General features: G+C 41.4%; 1 protein-coding gene across 7 annotated transcripts in view; it reads right to left on the bottom strand.

The window, feature by feature from the left end:
• Positions 1-18,779, bottom strand: part of PDZD2 (PDZ domain containing 2) — a 202,250-nt gene that overhangs the window by 16,410 nt on the left and 167,061 nt on the right. For 4 of the 7 annotated variants that reach the window (XM_026715483.2, XM_087927410.1, XM_087927408.1 and 1 more), the window contains exons 14-19: positions 16,393-16,474; positions 14,236-14,339; positions 9,778-9,949; positions 7,676-8,466; positions 5,671-5,815; positions 813-4,287 (exon numbers count right to left, since the gene is read on the bottom strand). In XM_026715483.2, the coding sequence (XP_026571268.2) occupies positions 813-4,287; positions 5,671-5,815; positions 7,676-8,466; positions 9,778-9,949; positions 14,236-14,339; positions 16,393-16,474 (4,769 nt within the window). The remainder of the gene's footprint in view (positions 1-812; positions 4,288-5,670; positions 5,816-7,675; positions 8,467-9,777; positions 9,950-14,235; positions 14,340-16,392; positions 16,475-18,779) is intronic. The other 3 variants (XM_087927407.1, XM_087927413.1, XM_087927411.1) reach the window with 1 other exon arrangement.

Raw genomic sequence — 18,779 nt, 5'->3', positions numbered from 1 at the left:
CTTTTTGCAAGTTATTAAGGAAAACACTGCATCATGTGGTTGTTAAACAAGTCTAGCTTCCCCCCATTGACTTTGTCAGAAGCCAGCTGGGAAGGTCACAATCAGAGATCATGTGATCCTGGGACTCTGCACTGATCGCAAACACATGCCTGTTGCCAAGCATCCTAATTTTGGTTATGCAACCATAGCTATGCTGCAACGGTCCATACAAGCGTATGGACCAGTCGCAGATCTCTTTTTCCAGTGCCGTGTAACTTTGAGTGGTTGCTAAATGAATGGTTATAAGTCAAGGACTACCTGAGCTGGATGTCAATCGGGAGGGACTATGGCAACTCATTCTGCAAGAGCGGCAGAAAAAAGTATAATTGGGTCCTGTGTGGAGAATATGGCTTCAAATAACCTTTACTTGTAGTTTCTTTAAGTATCTTAAGTCTGTAATTCTTAGAACTCTGAAATGCCCGAGCACTCCTGGTAAAATATCAGGAGCTGACAATTTGTTGAGTCAGACCTTGGGGAGCTGGGGTGAGCATTCAGTGCTTTGATCAAGTCCTTTCACAGAGCTTTGACATTAAGAATGAAACTATACACATGAAAGGAAAACATACAACTTGCCAACTATTGCAATATCCCGTTTTTCTTGGTGCAAAACTCAAATAGGTTGGGTTGAGAATTTGTGTATCTTAATGCAAAGTACACAAACCAGGGCAAATCTTTTCGATTCTTTCCTCCGCCCATGAAATATTTGCTTTCAAGTTTTAAACCTTTGCCTTCTCCTAGTACAGGGCTAATATTAAGAAAACGTTAAAACTAACCTGATAGACCAGCTCTTCCCTGAGTTCACTTTATTCAGACCGCCATCATACTGTAGCCCTTCCTCATCAGAGGTTGATCCAGGAGTTCCAGAGCCGCTATTCCAAGGGCTGGTTTCTTTGGAAGGTTGCCTGCTTGCCATCCTAGGACTGGATAATCCCGAGCATTCATTCAGCTTGGAAACCTTTTCAACGGGAGCATCGAAGGATCTCACAACAGAGGGAAGATGCAGCTCGGTTTTGAGGGGTGAGGGTTGAGACTCCATAGAGAAGTCCTCACTGCAGAGCTTATCAAGATCTGGCATGCTCAGAGCTCTCAGCTCCCGGAGTTTGGAGCGAGACAAAGGCATGTGTCTAATATGCCCACCTGAGGCTCTGCTTCTTCGGACATTGGTGGTAGATGGTGGTAAACTAACCGGTTCTTCAAAAGCGTGCCTTTCACTCTTCTCCAAGTGACCATCGTCTTTGCTGCTCTTGGGGAAGTTCTGTTGCACATTTGTTAATGTCGAGTTGGTTGAAGATCTGGTGACCCTTGGAGATGTTGGGGCTTCGCCTCCACAGTACGAACTCAAGCTCCGTCGCAGGGCGTGGACCGCATCATTCACGCTGGTAGCTGAAACTGCTGAAATGCCACTGGACAATCTTCGGCCAATGGGCAGTTTAGAGTTCAGGGTGGTGGAATGGAGGTCTATGGCTTTGACCATAGGCCTGTCGAAATTAGCCAGATTCTCAAACGATTTGATCCGCTGCTTTACAGAAAAAGAAGAAACGGGATCATGTGGCCAATTGAGTTCGTAGTAGTAATAGTTCCTCCTGCCCTTTTTCAGTTTTTGGGCAATGGGGCTGCCGTTGTCACTGTTGGGCTTCAGGATGCCAGCAGATGTGGCTTTGGCATCCTGATTACTCAGACTGAGGTGGACAACTTTCAACATGCCCAACTCTGCATCGGAAGGGTTTGCGCTCGAAACATTACCCACCGTATCCTGGATACGATGGCCTGGTTGATCCCGATCGTTGCTGTTTTCCCTTAAGTGATTGGATAATCGTGCTGGCACCGAATAGGTCCTTGTCACGGGTTTTAATGCACTGAGAGCATCTTCCTTGTGGAGAGCGCTCTCCCAACAATCCAGTGCCTTGCTTCTGAGTTGGTTGGCCTTATTGTCATCCTCTTTCTTCTCTAGGGGCGAGTCAGGAATGAAGGAGGAGGAGGAAGATAACCTGACTTCAATGAAAGTGCGCTGGATTTCCTGGCTGGGCTGCTCTTGCCAAGCAGGGGGATGAATAAGGCCGGAGGACTCCTTTTTAAAAAGCCCCGCATGGTCAGATTTTAATGGCTTCATTTGTAATCCATCATGATTCAAACTTATCCCCTTGTTTTCGGTTCTGTCATTCGGACAAGAAGCTTTGGCTACGGCTTCAGAAGGCGCATCTGACTGAGCAGGGCCGTCTCTTGTTGGGCAATGATCTGGGCTGGCCTTCCCCACTTTTTCGCTGCTCCCCACTTCCCACTTGGCAACCGGTGCTTCTTTTTCCATTTTAGGAGATCCTGACATTCCAGCCCTGCCAAATTTTGGTTTGAGGGTGGATTTATTTTTATTTTTCGTAACGCTGCTCTCGCCGTTCAACGCGGGCAGAGTGGGGGCCTGGGGCTCCAGCAAAGAAGGTTGAACTTCCTCCTGCTGCTGAAATATCTTGGAACCCATAGAGAGGCTCCTGCTGGGTGGTTCCAGATGTGTGGCTAAGTTATGGAGTGAGGAACCTTTCTTGGAAAGGAGCCTGGGTGAACCTTGAGCAGGGAGGGTTATCTTCTTTTGATCAGTGCCCTCAGCTTTAGCAGGAGCAGGGCCGAGAGCCTCAGAATGAGCCCTGGGCTTATTTTTAATAGTGAGAGCCTTCCCTTTAGGCCCTGCTTTGTTTTGGTGATTATTTGAAAGAGTTTCCACCATACTCTTTGGTGGAGCACCTTTAGTTTCGTGATGTAATTTAGGGGAAGAAGAGGGGCTGTACGTAATACCAAAGCTCTTGCATTGACCAGAATTCAGGGATTTGGTATTTGAGGGTTTCAAGATAACAGTGTTTGCTTTTTCATTTTTTCCTAGTAAATTGTGAGCAGAAGAGACCTTGCCCAAAGGTTTTGGTTTGGGCAAAAGGGGAGATTTAGGACTGTTTACTATTTTTTGTATTGCACTCTTCATAGTATAACTGTCCGTTCTCCTTAACTGGGATGAACCACTGGTCCCTTTCCCCATCACAGCAGAAGGACTACCAATTCCATTACTTCCACAGTCCACCATGAAATCATTTTCTACCTGCAACTCTTGGGTTTTCCCCGGTTCGTCTTGGCCTAGTATGTTGCCATCCCAGCGGCTGATATTTTCTGTCAGACAGCAGTGTATATCTGGCGCAGAATGTCTGCATATTTCCATCAGATTTCCTTGGTTCTGTAGACCATTTCCTCCTTCACTCCTCGAACAAACATTCTCAAGGGAAGAGCAGACTGGCCTGTCTTGAGCCAAACTGTCTACTGCTTGTGAAGAAACATCTGGAGAAGATTGAAAAGCTGTTGACGGAAGCGTATGTTCTGCACTGGAGTTTTTCAATAAGTGTGATTTTTCTAATGTAAATTTTCCTTTGGATATTTCCAACGAATCTATTTCTGTTTTGCTTTCTGCCTGCAAACAGTTGTTCAAAGAATGGTAAATTGGTGGACGATGAGATGATTTTATGGGAGATGTGTCCAGCTGTTTTTGAATACAATGTTGGTCATAATTCAGACTGCAAATTTCTATCTGCTCCTCATCTGATTCAACTAGTTTATGGGTTGCCAAGGGATTATCACAAATAGATAGTAAGAGTGATGAAGTGTCTCCAGGATTCTCGGCTAAGGATTCTGTGTCTGAACTAGAATCTTCTGCAGCAGCATACATAGATTTTGGAATAGTGTTGCTTTTAGTTTCAATTTCAGGCAAATGATCATCACTAAGACTGCTAAAATTCCTTGAATAGGTACTGAGACAGCTTTGGTTTACAGTTAAAATTTCCCTTGCGTTAATAGAATCCAGGACAGAAAAACCCAAGGTCTCTTGTGTATTAGTAACAGAACTCGCAGCTCTTTCTATCAGATCATTTTTAATTATATGTGATACAGAATTCAGCTGAGCTTGTTCTGCCATCCCAAAACTATTTTCCCTGGTGTGCCTGTCCTTGATTAATAAACAGTCACCATCTTTTTCTTCTGGGGAATTCCTTTTGCCAGAGAAGTCATCAATCTCTTCTAATAGCACCACAGAAGTGTCTTGAATAGAGTGAATTTCTGAGGGATCTGCTAGCATCACCTTAGTATTATCATCTGACACGAATCCTATCTTTTCTGCCATACAATCCAGAGGAGATTCCAAAGATTCTTTCTTACATGCAGAGCTGTTTTCTTTGATCATAACAATGTTGCTTGATTCTTTCTGAACTGCCTCATCTGCCTCTGAAGACACAAAGAGATTTGCAAAGTTGTTAAAAGGCTGCATAAAGAATCAAGGAAATACTTCCATCCTCTCAATTACACAATTATTAAAACTTTACACTAGTGTTTAATTTTAGAGGTTCAGCTGGATTCAGCAATGATTAAGATGTTGAAAAGTTAAGTTTTATTAACGATCTACTTATCACTATCTTTCCAGATACAATTCAGCATGCTGATTAAGACCTTTAAATGTTCATTTTCTGGTCTTAATACGGGTAGCCTTGACTTACAACCATTCGTGTAGGTGTTCAAAGTTACAATGATACTAAAAAAAAGTGACTTACATCGTATTTCTGATGTTGCAGCATCCCCACCGTCATATGATAAAAACTTGGGCGCTTGACAACTAACATTTATAGATTGCCACTTGTCATCTTCCCAGCTAGCTTCTGACAAGTGAGGTCAATGGGGGAAATTTGATTTGCTTAATGATTGTGTGATTCACTTATCAACCATCTTACATAGCAATGTAAATTCTCATCCAAATGTGGTCATAAGTTAAACATAAGTTTAAGCATGGTTATAAATACATGAAATGGATACGAATAAAAAGAAACGATAGGATAAGGACAGTAGGCATATTGGTGCGCTTATGCACGCCCCCTACAGACTTCCTAGGAAAGGGCTGAGGAGTTGAGGGCTACCTGAATATTCAACCAGTAAGACAGGCAAGACAGATTTCATTATGAACCCTTCCTCTCCTGAAGCATCTTAAAATCCATACACAAACCATTTCAGAAACTATCCCCTACTACTTTTTCAACTGAAACTCTTTAGCTCAAATTTTCTCAGTTGGGGGCAACAAAAAAGTGCTTTTATTTTCATGGATTTTCATGGATTTTAACATTTGGTAGATTTCAATTTTTCAATAAATATTTTCTTGGTATATATTGAATCCTTCTCTTGGAGGATTTCAATTATTTGTAAGGAAAAAAGCAGGATGCCCATGTTTCAAATATAATAAAGTCTGCCAGGATTTAAGGATATTAATTATGCTAGCAGTGAGAATATATTTTGGTTGCAAAAAGAAGTGCTACTTCCATCCAATACTGCCTTTTGATTATAGAGGCTACAAACTCAACTGTCCCGAACTCCGCATTGCTAGGTGGCTATAATTTATGCTGAGTCTGTCTAATAAGCTTAAGAGGTATCCTCGAGTCATTTGGTTGTTTTAAGTGAGACAGATCTTGGCCACAACAGCATGAATGACAGTAAAATATGGAATGCTTTGGTTCCCGTCCAGACATGTGATTTCTCAAAAAAAAAATGTCTTGAATTAGTTCAGTGATACCTATATACATCTGCCCATTGACCATAGAAGAGAAAAGGAAGACAAAATCTTACGCAAAGCGGCTTTCTGGATGTCCAGGGTAATGGAAGTGGGAAGACTTCTTACATATTGACAAGCTTCTTCATAAGAGAATCCATAGATGGGGATAGCATTGATAGAAAGGATCTCATCTCTTGGAACCAACCTTCCCATGGATGCCTGTTAAGAATGCATGTGTTAACAGAATACTGTAATGGCCTCACAATTTTAGGATGCGGAATAACATGAAGCTCAATTGCTTCACCAGGAAAGAGGAATGGATTCTATATTCAGGGTCCTTCTGGCAAGAGCCCAGAGACCTTTTGTCATCCTCTGAACCAGAGAAACCGCCAACTCCTTAACCTGGCAAAAGTCTAAGAGGGTAAAATCAAGTTGAGGTAATCACCCTTCCAAGGTATGGAGATTCTCAGTCATCCAGGTCACGGTTGTCTCAAAGGTGCTTTTTCAAGCGGTTAAGTGGACTTTCTGGATTTTTTTTTCTTTGAAGACATTTTACTTCTCATCCAAGAAGCTTCTTTAGCTCTGACCGAAGAAGCTTCCCCACCATCCATTTAGAGCTGAAGAAGCTTCTTGGATGAGAAGTGAAATGTCTTCAAAGAGAAAAAAAAACAGGAAGTCCACTTGCCTCTTGAAAAAGCACCTTTGGGGCACCCCTCCAATTCTTTGCAAAATTGATTGTCTTGTAAAAGGCTTCATTTGTTTGCTGTCTCTTAGGAAGAGATTTAGCCATCAGGAGTCTCTCTTTACAAGCCTGTTTCTGCCTTTCTACAAGCCAACCTTGTTCGCCACACCTGACTTACCTATCTTCATCTCCCTAGAGTACTAAGCTAAATTGACTGGATTTCAATCAGTTATAATGGGGCAGGCTTCCCCTACATTATGTGCCTCGGGGGACACAATATGTAGGACAGAATCACTGCAATGTTCATAAAGTTGTAGAAATATTGTTAACAGGGAAATGTGCAAATGGTAATATACCTTGGGCGGCTGAGATACTATCTGGGGAGGCAGAATACATGTAGACCATTCTCTGCGACGTTTTGTCAGGCCTTCTCAAACATTCACTAAGGTCTCACCTTTTACCCATGGAGTAAAACTCATTCTGGTAATGCAAACGAGTGAGTTGCCTTTACACCCAAACATTGGTCACCTAATGAGAAGGAAGGACTCACTGGAGAAGAGCCTAATGCTGGGAACGATTGAGGGCAAAAGAAGAAGGAGATGGCAGAGAATGAGGTGGCTGGATGGAGTCACTGAAGCAGTAGGCGTGAGCTTAAATGGACTCCAGAAGATGGTAGAGGACAGGAAGGCCTAGAGGAACGTTGTCCATGGGGTCGCGACAGGTCAAACATGACTTTGTGACTAACAACAACAACAATCGTTGTTGGATTTTATGCAGTGTAATATTTAAGCACTGTATTGTATTATAATCCAAATACTGTATATATATACTGTAATATAATCCAAATAATAGTAACTGCCTTGTTGAATCAGATTACAGCCGAAGGAGCTCAGATAAACAAATGGGATTTTCCTATTTGTTCCCATTGCAGAAATTCCTTTCTAAAGCCATCACAGATCTTCTATGCTGTCACTAAGAGAAACATTTTGACTTAACAAATCAGCTTCCCAAAAGATGCTCATTTCGAAATAATCTGAAAACCCCTGAATGGCAGTATAGTTGTTCTTCCTTGTCAACAAGCTGCATACAGTACCTTTTAAAACGTAATGCCTTCTGTTTCTAAATGAGTTAAGCTTTTTATAAAGTGAGCGGTATTTACTAATGAAATGAACAATAGTGTGGTCTCCTTGCCCTGAGAATTTTAAGATGGTAGGGCGGGGAAGCAGGGCTCAATCAATTCATTGACTGCCTGTTTGACTAAGGTTCTAGTAAGACATGAGGCAAAACTCACAACATTCACATTTCTCCTGAGGTTACTATGTCCATTTCTTGCACGATCTCAACTTCCCTCGGAACTAAAATTCTATGAGGGATAATAAAGACATTATTTTTTTTACCCTTTCAGCTGCTCCACCTGGTTGCAAGCCTGTTATGACGATGCGCAAAGGGTTGGCATGGATTTCGAGATCCAGGCCAAATGACTCGTTTTCATTCCGGGATAAAGTAATGGATTCCACATGGCTCAGCTCCAGGGGAACCTCCTGAGCTTCATTCTTCTGGATGGATGGAAGGACCTTCCCACTGGCTCTGGTGCAGGCACCGTGCTCCTTGTTCTTGGGCCTTGGGACTCCGTGGTATTCAATACTCATCAGGCTTTTCACTCGGGTGATGGCTTTATGTTCCAATTTGGGAGACCTCTTCGTTTCTAGCGGTTCGTCCTGAAAGTCCTTCACGTTCAAGTGGCCCGGATGAAGCTCTGGAAGATGAGGAAGCTCTTTAGCTGGGAGAAAAGGGGTATCCCCTGTATGCTCCCCAACGGTCTCTGCCAGATTCCTAGCAGCTAAGTTACTGCAGATATTTGCCACAGATTCTCTCTCCTGGCTGGTATCTCCATTTTGCACCGAAGGAGCTGCAGTGGAAATATTACAGTCATTGTCTCCTTTCCTTTGACCTTTCGACCTCGACCCTCTTTGGAAGGAGTCTCCATCTTGTTTGGCAAAGTCATCCTCATCACTCACGTCTCCATCATAAAAAGCAATCCTTCTCTGCCGTTGGAAAGCAGACTGGGGCCCTTTGGGGCTGTCACTGAAACTAACGTGCCGAGCAGCTGTCTCCCTTGGCTTGCTGAGAGGACCCGGCGAGCTATTGCCAGTAGCTGGGGAACTGCACAGACTCAATTCTTTGGTAGCTAAGAATAAACACATGGTATATAATTTGGCAATATTATCTTATAACGTAATGACCTAATCTATCACTATTTTCCATATTCCTCTCTGTTCTTACTATTCTCTCCTAAACAGCAATAAAAATGACTTTGTAAAAAGAAAGAAAGAAAGAAAGAAAGAAAGAAAGAAAGAAAGAAAGAAAGGAAGGAAGGAAGGAAGGAAGGAAGGAAGGAAGGAAGGAAGGAAGGAAGGAAGGAAGATGGGAAATCAGAGGGGAAGGCATCTTTTTAGCTGTAGTAACTGTACTCAGAAAGATAAGAAAGGTTGACAGTTCGGTGGTTCGAATCCCTAGCACTGTGTAACGGAGTGAGCTCTCGTTGCTTGTCCCAGCTTCTGCCAACCTAGCAGTTTGAATGCATGTAAAAATGCAAGTACAAAAATAGGGACCACGTTGGTGGGAAGGTAACAGTGTTCCATGTGCCTTTGGCATTTATTCAAGCCGGCCACATGACCACAGGGACATCTTCGGACAGCGCTGGCTCTTGCCTTTGTAACAGAGATGAGCACTGCCTCCTAGAGCTGGAAACAACTAGCATGTATGTGCGAGGGAATCTTTACTTTTACCTTTTAACTGCACTCAGGGCTCCAAAACAGGCAAACCCATTCAATTGTAGGGTTCTATTTATGGAGATGGTTCCACCTATCTTCTCAGGTGCTTATTTTTGGGGACTAGGGTAACACACACATTATAATTTGTATGACATTATTTTGATTTTATGCAACGCTTTCTGAGTATCTGCCTTCAAGTTGGTGTTGAAGTTTCTTTAGTTTTCTTTTTGGAGGTGATTTGTCCTTGCCTTCTTCCTACGGCAGAGAGAAAGGGGCTGGCCCTAGGTCACCCAGCTGGCTTTGTGCTTAAGGCAGGACTAGAATCCATAAATCTCCTGGTTTTTAGCCTGGTGCCTTAACCAATATGCCAAACTGGCTCTAACCCACACCCTCTCTTGTTGTGTTTCTCTCTATATAATAGTTTTTATTCATTTTTATTTGCACGCATTTTCACTGAGTTATTTATACATATGCTTTACCCAACTGCTGTTTTATTTTTTTAATCTTGTAAATAATTCTGCAATCTACTTAGCAAACTCTAGTTACTGGGCAAATTAAGGCTAGGATGCTATACAGCATGGCTGGCTCAGGAATTCTGGGAGTTGAAGTCCACAAGTCATAGAGAGGCCATTGTTCCCCACCTCTTCTATAAAAGAATAATGCATTCTATGCAAAAGAAAAGGACAATAAAGTCAGAAGTATTACCAATGTCTCCTGTAGCTTACCTGGATTACCAGAAGAAAGAAGGCTCTCTTCTAGGGAACTGCTCCTACTCTTGGGCCGAAATTGCTCCTCATCACTGGATCCCGTCACAGTAGTCTCTGAGAGAGACAATTGGCTCACCCCATCTTGTAAGAAGTATTGGGAAAGCTCCGTTTCAGAATTGAGAGAGCTCTGCTGAAATAAACACAGAAAAAGAAAATGCCATGTTGCAGCAATCAGTCCCCAAGACCCGTGGTCCCATAACTTTCGAGCTTGGCAGTCCAGCGGTGGGGAGGAGGGGAAGTATTGTGGCCCACCAGTGGCCAATGGAGTTGGCCGCACACTTGGACAGTGAGGAGGTTGGGGAGGAACATGGGCCAGTCCTGGAGTCTGGGGAAGGCTCTGATGAGTGCTCTGCATTGGAGGCAGAGATAGGGCCGGGGGTTTCCGACAGTTATCAGATGGCTTCGGAATTGGACATCAGTGGGGCAGAAGAACAGCTGGAGCCTGTTCCCGATGTGCGCATGAGCAGAGCTGCCAGGAGACAGAAACAGTTAAGGAACAAGGGTCGACTTGGGAGTAAAGAAAAAAGTGGATAGTGAATGACCCCTCCCATAGGGAATAAAGAGGAGCGAAAGGGAGTGGTGTTTGCAGGAGACAATGAGTTCATTTAATTAGGGTGAAGATTTGTTCCTGACTCCTTGCCAAGTATTTTCTGGTACAGCATTGCGCTTCAAAGCTATCGGTCTGGCAACTCTCCAAGCCTGATAAAGGTCTGTGGTTGTAAATTACTCTTGAAAGGCTGTTTGCGACTTCCAGTTTGAGCTTCTTCAGCGACAGACCGAAACCTCATCTCTCCGAGGCTTCGATCCGTGCTCGCCACTGGAGCGCCCTGAGCCAGCTGGTTTTGGGGCTAAGCCACCCCGTAGAGGTGATGAAGAGGGGGGAGACTGCCTGCAGGGTTGAGGAGAGCCGCATCTCTCCTCCTCAGCTGGCCGTTACTTCCTTTCCTGAAGGCAGTTACAGTGGTGGTCAGAAATGGCCACCTCAAAGAACTTGACTGGAAAAGAATGTGCAGGAGGAAGATAAGAAGAGAAAGTTTTGGTTGACCAGGTCAAAGAACAAAAGCAACAAATAAGGTACCCTTGAATTGAAATTGTTAAAAAACAATAACATTGTTCCCTAAGAAGATTTTTAAGCTGCGAAGGAGAGAGAAAAGGGAAATGATCTGGTTTTCTCCTTTTCCTATATTGACAGCTAAGAGACATGTGCAAGAAATTGGAAAAAAATCCACTTTGACATCAATAAGCATTTAATGCTGAAAATAAAAAGTCAAAGGGATAATAAAGATTTCTGGATAATTAAAAGCTTTTAAAAACAGAAAAGGAGAGAAAAAGAATAAAAGGTAGGATCTGGAAGGGAGGAGACTGCCTGGAATTAAAAAAGAACTTACAGCAAAATCTCAACAAGACTTCCAAAAGATACATTCTAACTGAAATATCGCAACAAAAACCCCAATAAGAGAAAGTCAAAAAAGAAATAAGAAGATATAACTCGGGACTATCTGGATTACTTGATGATTTCTGGATGCTTGGTTATTGTTTTGAATGACTAAAATCAATCGGGTGGTTGTTTAAAACTGTTTAAAATGGCTCCACTTTTAGAAGAACTGAAAAATGGAACTTAAAATGTACAAAGAAGATGCGCAAGAAGGGAGAGGTTCTTTTGGCGTCGTATTTCAGTTTTTAGAAATGGAGATTTGGAATTATGAGAAACAACAAGAAATGCCTGCAGAACAAGAAGATTGCAACAAAGAAGAAGCCATCTTTAATGAACAAGTAATCTTAGATGGGGGGAAAAATGGAAAGGGGAGAAAGAGAATGGAAAGTTTAAGATTGGGAAAAGCAATCCCCCCCAAAAAATAGAGTGAAAAATAAGTATAAAATCAGAAAGCAACAGAAGAGGGAAATGCAGAAGAGAGAATTAGAAGTAGAGAGACAAGGGGGTAAAAAGGAGAGGGAGAAGATGAGAAGGAAGGAAGAAAGGAAAAGAAGTTATAAAGGACAGAAGCAAAATATAGAGAAACAGGGCCTGTTTAGAGATAATGGGTGAAAACTTAATGGAAAAAGGGATTCTGCAAAGGTACATAAGATAGTATTGTTATATAAGAAACAGAAATAATTTTAGAAAATATGAAACAATGTATGATTAAAATGTTTGATAAAATAGCTATTGTAATTCAGTGGAATGCTTGTTAATAAATAAATGTAACAAAATGAATATTTAATGATTTACAAAACATGTGAAGAGAAATAACGGCAAAATTAATTATGGAGATTATATGTGTTTTTAAGGAAGTATGATATTTAATTGAAAAGAAGTATTAAAGATGTTCAGATTTTAATGATTATTAATGATAGAACTGAACTGGAATGGAATGATGGTTTATAATTGCATATATTTACAATCTTTCTTTTTTTTTAAAGAATATAGTGTGTATTATAAGAATGTACCAAGCAGAATTCGATTGGAAGTTATGTATTATGTATTATATTGAAGGTCATAAACTTAAGGTATATATTGAAATTTAAATAAGAGTTGAATGGATGTAATTAAAAGATATAAAGGTGTCATACTCCAATTAGTAACTACAGGAGAAAATTTGTTTAATAAGAAAAGATAATATGAAATTGAAACAGAACAGACAAAAGTATAAATATAATGATTTAAAATGAGATGAGATAATCAAAACAAAATTGAGAAAATTAAAAGAGGGGAAAAACTATATAGAAAATGTAAAATAGTATAAGATATGGAATAGAATACAAAAAGGAGCATGAAATTGAGTTTTGTGTCTGTATAAAGAAGTTCAACCCGGGACCATGCTATTTTCAAAAAAGATGTTTTACTTGTATTTTGTATGTGTGAAAACCCAAATAAAAACTTTATTAAAAAAGAAAAAGAAAGGCTGTTTGCTGGATGTGAATGAGAGGAAATCACATTAACCTAATAAAAAGTTTTGTCTTTAATCTACTCTTTGTCTTTAATCTAATCTGCTTTGTGATTTTGTGAAGCCTAGGTCAGAACAGGAAGTGGGGATGGTATTGTGTGAGTGGCACAGACAAGTATGCACAGCTCTATTTACACGAGTGTGGAGCTTTGCATGTGAGCACTGCCGCTTGCATAAGTGGAGCTTACTTGCATGGCCAGCTTCGAACAGGCCGCAGCCCAGAGGTGCTATTCAGCAGGTTCTGACCAGGTTCTGGAGAACGGGTAGCGGAAATTTTGAGTAGTTCGGAGAACCAGCAAATCCTACCTCTGACTGGAGATTTTACAGTCTCCTTCCCCTGCCACACCCACCAAGCCACGCCCACGGAACCGGTAGTAAAAAAATTTGAATCCCACCACTGCCGCAGCCTAGTAGCAGGCTGCAGCCCGGAGGTTTGGGGATCCCTGCCCAAGACAGGAGATCATCATCCATGCTAAAAGTCCTTGCTCTATTTCCTATTGTTTTTCTTTCTCAAATGGTTCGTTCCTTAAAATCAGTCTTTCTCAACCTTGGCAACTTTAAGTTGGATGGACTTCAACTTTCAGAATTGCTCTGGATCTTTCATTCCATGCTGTCTGGGGAATTCTGGGAATTGACATCCACACCTCTTAAAGTTTGCCAAGATTCAGAAACACTGGTTTAAGATTCCGCCACTCTTTCTTTTTTTACTACCATTTGATTCATTTTCCAAATTATTCAATTGCCTTTCACATACTGTTGAATGTTGCTCAAGGAGACTCGCTCTAACTAGCAACATGAAACAAAGGGGAAAAAAAAGACTGGAAACCAAAACGAAAAAAAATCTGATTGCTCCTTAATGTGGTAAAGTCTGCCTTTTCCGTTGAATTCAACTCTTTGTCAGCCTTCTCCCTGAACAGATGAAGGCTTAAAAAAAAAAATGAGGGCAGAGAGCAAGAATGAGAAAGCAGGCCCTACAATCTCTGTTTCTGACCCTGATACATTTTGTAGTAAAGGACCTTGCACATTTGCTGGAACGTGCCCAGAAACTTTTAGACAGACAAGATGACCTTCGGGGACTTGACTATTTGATGTATTGAAGCTACGAAGAGGAAGAGGGACTCGGCTCTGTCATGCATGGGAACTTTCTGGCAGGTGTTGTGTTCCAATGTGTATTTTCCTCTTGTGAGAACGTAACCTCTGCAACAGCCTTTTGACAAAAGAAATCCCCGGTGGGACAATACAACCAATGAGAAAAGCCACCCTCCCTCCCCCACCTGTCCTCCTGCTTCTCCCCTCCCTACTCTACCTACAAGACAAGAAGCAGAAGAATTACTGGACCTTCTCTGCCTTGAAGGACACCCGTGTGTGTATGTGTGTGTGTGTGTACAAGGAAGTCCCAACTTTTTCTAGGCCACAGAAAACCCCCCCCACCCTCCTTTAAAGTCTTGTGGTGGAATCTCAATAGGTTTACCCGACTCGCCGGCTCCAAGAAACGCTTCATTGTCCAGCTCAAAGGCGAGGAGGCTTCTGTCTGTTTAGACTTCATGCTTGGAGATGGACTTTTTGGCAGGTTTCCTGTTAAAAACAATTGGGTTCGGCAGAGAAGACGTTAGCATGCGACATAACACACCCACAGGGCTTCCACATTTGACTTTACTTGGGAGGGAAGGCTGGCTTCTTCTTATTGTCTTTCTGGAAAAGGCTACACAATTTCACATCGCTCGCTGACTTGTGGAGACCCAAAGGTGCTTTTTTTTTCTCAAAGGGCAACTGGACTTTCTGGTTTTGCTTTGTTTCGCTTCTCATCCAAGAACAATTGACTGGCCGAGAGTAGCACACAGATCACAGCTTGCACAGCATGAGCTTGTGGCTGTTTTAACCCGATGGAAAATTGGGCCCCTTTGGATTCTAACTCTACCCAAGAGTAGTTCAGTGTTGGACCAGTTCCTCCAAAGAGTCTAGAATCTGACGATGCTGGCTGGCCAAGAAAGTTTTGTCCTCCAGGACAGCCGCCGTCAACAGAGCCAAGAGTGCAGAACAAAGGGAAGCCAGAGCTAAAGACGAATGAGACATTCCTTCTCTCCGTTTCCTACTGCTGCACTGACCACATCTTTCCCCTCTTGGCAGTAAGAACAGAAAGAGACAATGTTGGCCAGGAAAAGCTGGAGTACTCCAGCAACTTTTAACCAGGCAGCTCTGTTGCTATACCAGTGTACTGCTCTTTTGATGAGTCCAAACTGAGCAGGCTTCTCAATTGTGCAACATTAAAAAAAAATGTCCATAAAAATGCAGCATGAAAAGAAAAGGATATGTTTTCTGTTAAGTTTGGAGGAAAATTCCTTTTTGCAGGAGGAGGAGGAGAAAGAGAAGGAGAAAAAGGAGGAGAAGGAGAATTCACCATGAATCATTTTGAGCCAATCTAGTTTTAAGAGACTGTGATCCACCGTGACCAGCAAGCAAGAATATTGCCTTGGATCAGGGATGCTTAGTCTACAATGTTAGGGTTACATGCTTCCTCCATAATCAATCGTTCATCTACATGTGATAATTTTTTCATTTTTAATGTGACTAAAAGGGAAAGCTACTGGAATCCATGGGGAATTATTGTGTTAACTGGATTTATTTCTTTTTTATTTTCTTATCCCTATCAACCAGAGAAGTTTAAATATGTGCAAGAGAAATAAAAGATCCATAAACCTCGAATTGACAAGCAGAGCAATAAAGAAAAAGTAGGGGTGGGAATTATAAAGAAGCCTTCCAGAATTTGTAGCCATATGTAATGTCAGTTAAATCTGATTTAGTTCTGTCCCTCATCAGTTAAAGGACAACTCTGCTCTCAGCCTGGAGAAAGTTATATATCCCCTAATTAGTTCATCATCCCTTGCTGAATACGGACATGTGAATTGCTTTCTATTTTATTCCACTGCTTTTTGATGAAAAAAGTTGGCACTAAAACATGTGTGGACTAATAAATCAGTTCATTAAATCAGTTCATCTTTTCAGCAAAGATAAAGTTGGTCATATATGGAAAAGGTGGTTGCTAGGTTTCTAAATGCCTAGCCAGAGAATTATGAGTAAATAAGAGCCAATTTTACAAGCTGTTGTGCTAAGGTAGAATTTAAGAGATCCAGAAACTCCAATTATACTGTAGTTACAACTGATTCCTGAATTTTTTCTTTTTTTATGGTGTTTGTGTTTATGTGTTGTTGTTTGTGTGTATGTGTGTGAGGGGGGAGGGAGGGAGGGAGGGAGAGGGGGGAGGGAGGGAGGGAGGGAGGGAGAGAAAGAAAGAGAGGGAGAGATTTTCAGTGGAACAGTTTGCCTCCTGCAGTTGTGGGTACTTCATGGCTGGAAGTCTCCAAGAAAAGATTGGACAGCCATTTGTCTGGAATGGAGACCTCCAAGGTCTGTTCCAGCCCTATGACTCTATGATTGCATAGCTATGGCTACCATCTTGATTTTTTTTTTTTGCTCCCCCAGCAGACATTTGTGCTCGTTTGTCCAATTAATTAAAAATAAAACGTAACATTCTTTTGCATAAAATGTGTGTAGAACAAACTTTCTAGGGATGTATCTATGCTGTAAATCAAGAGCCAAATCTGATACCGTTTTAGAAACAGATGCATACCTGAGGAATGAGGAGAAGAGACGTCCCTGTTTTCTCTGTGGGTGGTTCGTGTTATGGCTTCATCCATCTCCTGTTCAGAAACCTATTATTAAATTGGAGGGGAGGGGGGGTTAAAAAGGATCTAAAGGTGTATTCAGGAAATAACAAAATGTACTACTTCAAAGTTCATGTATATTCTTTTAATATGGAAATTGGAAATCTTGAAAGTGCTGACGTAGGCTGTGTAACATAGATTTTTCTTTCTTTTTTTTTTCTTTTCGTGATTTTGAAATAAACCTTCCTGCTAACCACATTTTAAAATCTAGCGCTGCATGGAGTGGCATCAGGAGCCAAAAAAAAAAAAAAAACCCCACCCCTCTCTGAACTAGAAGACAAAAATGAATCCACCAAAGAACATCTTGGCTTAGGCACCTTCAAACATAGAGCAGCTCTGAGAACAATTAGTTCCGCAAACCATTTACTCATTTGACGTTATTAATTGTATGGCCCTTGTTTTTCAATTACAGTGGGATGGCTGCAACACTGTCAGACATAAAGAATGTCTCTATAAGACATTCTGCTAAGACTAGACACCAACGGGATGGTACATAATCAAATTAATCAATGGCCCTTGTTTGTTGTTATTGTCTACATGTTCTGAGGGTTGGGTTTAATTATGGCAACCATTTGAATAATGATGTACAAACTGTGGTATGTACCAGTTCTTTTATTCCTGTGCCATTTTCTAAATTTGCGCAGCTGAGGATGCAGCAAAAGTCCACCTTTTAGCAGTACGGTATTTACATCTTTTTTACATGTAGAAATTTAAATGTAATATGTTGAACTTTTCCATGTTTGTGGCTCTGGTGCAGCTGACCACATGGAGTTGAGAGTGGGAGTTTTGTTATACCTTCTCTTGGGCTTTGAACTTGAGCTTCCTGTTCCTGGATATAATGCTTTTACTATGCCTTAGCTCCCCGGCATCAAAACACCAAAATAGAATAACGGGTCTTCTTGGACTAGAAGACCTCCAAGGTCCCTTCCAACTCTGTTATTTTTTCTATTACTCCATGCAATTTCCCCAACCATCTGCCCAAAACCGTCACATATCTTTTCTTGTACGTGTCTCCTAGATGCCACAAAGGCTGCCATCAAAACAGATGCTGCTCGTGGAAATTTCTCCTTCAGCCCTTTGCCCTCTCCCTCCCCAGATCTCCTCTAGGGAGTTAGTAGGTCTGGATCCTTGAGGAGGAAGGAGAGGAAGTAAATTCCCAGTAGATAAACACAAGCACATCTGCATAATGTGAAATTTTGTAAAACTGTAGTAGAATTGAAATATGAGTGAAGAGGAAAGACCGTGAAGAATGACTAAAGAATCTGGAGGTATACAACCCACAGAAAAGATGATTGAGGATGGAATTGCAGAAGCTGATGCTTAGTTGAAAAGATGCTATCACAATGCTTGGAGACCATCTAGTCCAACCCGCTGCTCTGGCAGGAAATCTACCATTTCAGACAAATGGTTGTCCAATTTCTTCTTAAACTCTTCCAGTGTTAGAACACCCACAACTTCTGGAGGCAAGTTATTCCACTGATTAATTGTTTTAACTGCCAGGAAATTTCACTTTAGTTCTTGGTTGGTTTTCTCTAGATGGTAACTGTCTCCAAGTCAGAATGAAATTCATGTGTATGATTCCATTATTAGAAATATTCTAATAGATTCTGCACTAGGAAGGGAGTTGGGTTAGTGGATTCCTAAAATATTATACAAATGTATGGAATTATAGCAATAGCAGTAGCACTTAGATTTATATTCTGCTTTAGAGGGCTTTACAGCCCTCTCTAAGCAGTTTACAGAGTCAGCCTATTGCCCCCAACAAACTGGGTCCTCATTTTACCCACCTCGAAAGGCTGAGTCAACCTTGAGCCTGGTGAGATTTGAACTGTCAAATTGCAGGCAGCCGGTAGTCAGCAAAAGTGGCCTGCAGTACTGCACTCTTAACCACTGCACCACTGAGGCTCATTCTAATTGAATTTATCTGCAAAGATCGCATTTGTTGTTATAGTTTCCTTTTTCTTGCCCAGCGGCTTTTAAAAAATGGAGGTGGGATACTTTAGCCTCCAACAAGCCATCTGCAGCATTTCGATTTAAAGGTGGCAACTGCAAAGGAAAGGGTTGTATATGTAGAACCAGTCTTTTTTGTTTGACTTTGGGGTAACTCAAAACTCAAGGCACACTCCTATAACTGAAAGGAACTGTATGCATTCCAAAATAAACTTAGTAGCTTAAATCAGCTTTCAGAGTCATATTTACTCAAAAAACAAAGAAAGAAAAATATATTCTGTGGCACTGGTTTTGGAAATACTTAAAAAAAGAAGAATACCAGGTAATTTGGGAACAAAATAAT

The sequence above is a fragment of the Pseudonaja textilis genome, chromosome 2 (assembly GCF_049901715.1).
Source record: "Pseudonaja textilis isolate UNSWEBS1 chromosome 2, rPseTex1.2, whole genome shotgun sequence".
NCBI lineage: Eukaryota > Metazoa > Chordata > Lepidosauria > Squamata > Elapidae > Pseudonaja > Pseudonaja textilis.
The sequence above is the reverse complement of the archived record's forward strand: the minus strand, read 5'-3'. Positions and strand labels throughout refer to the sequence as shown.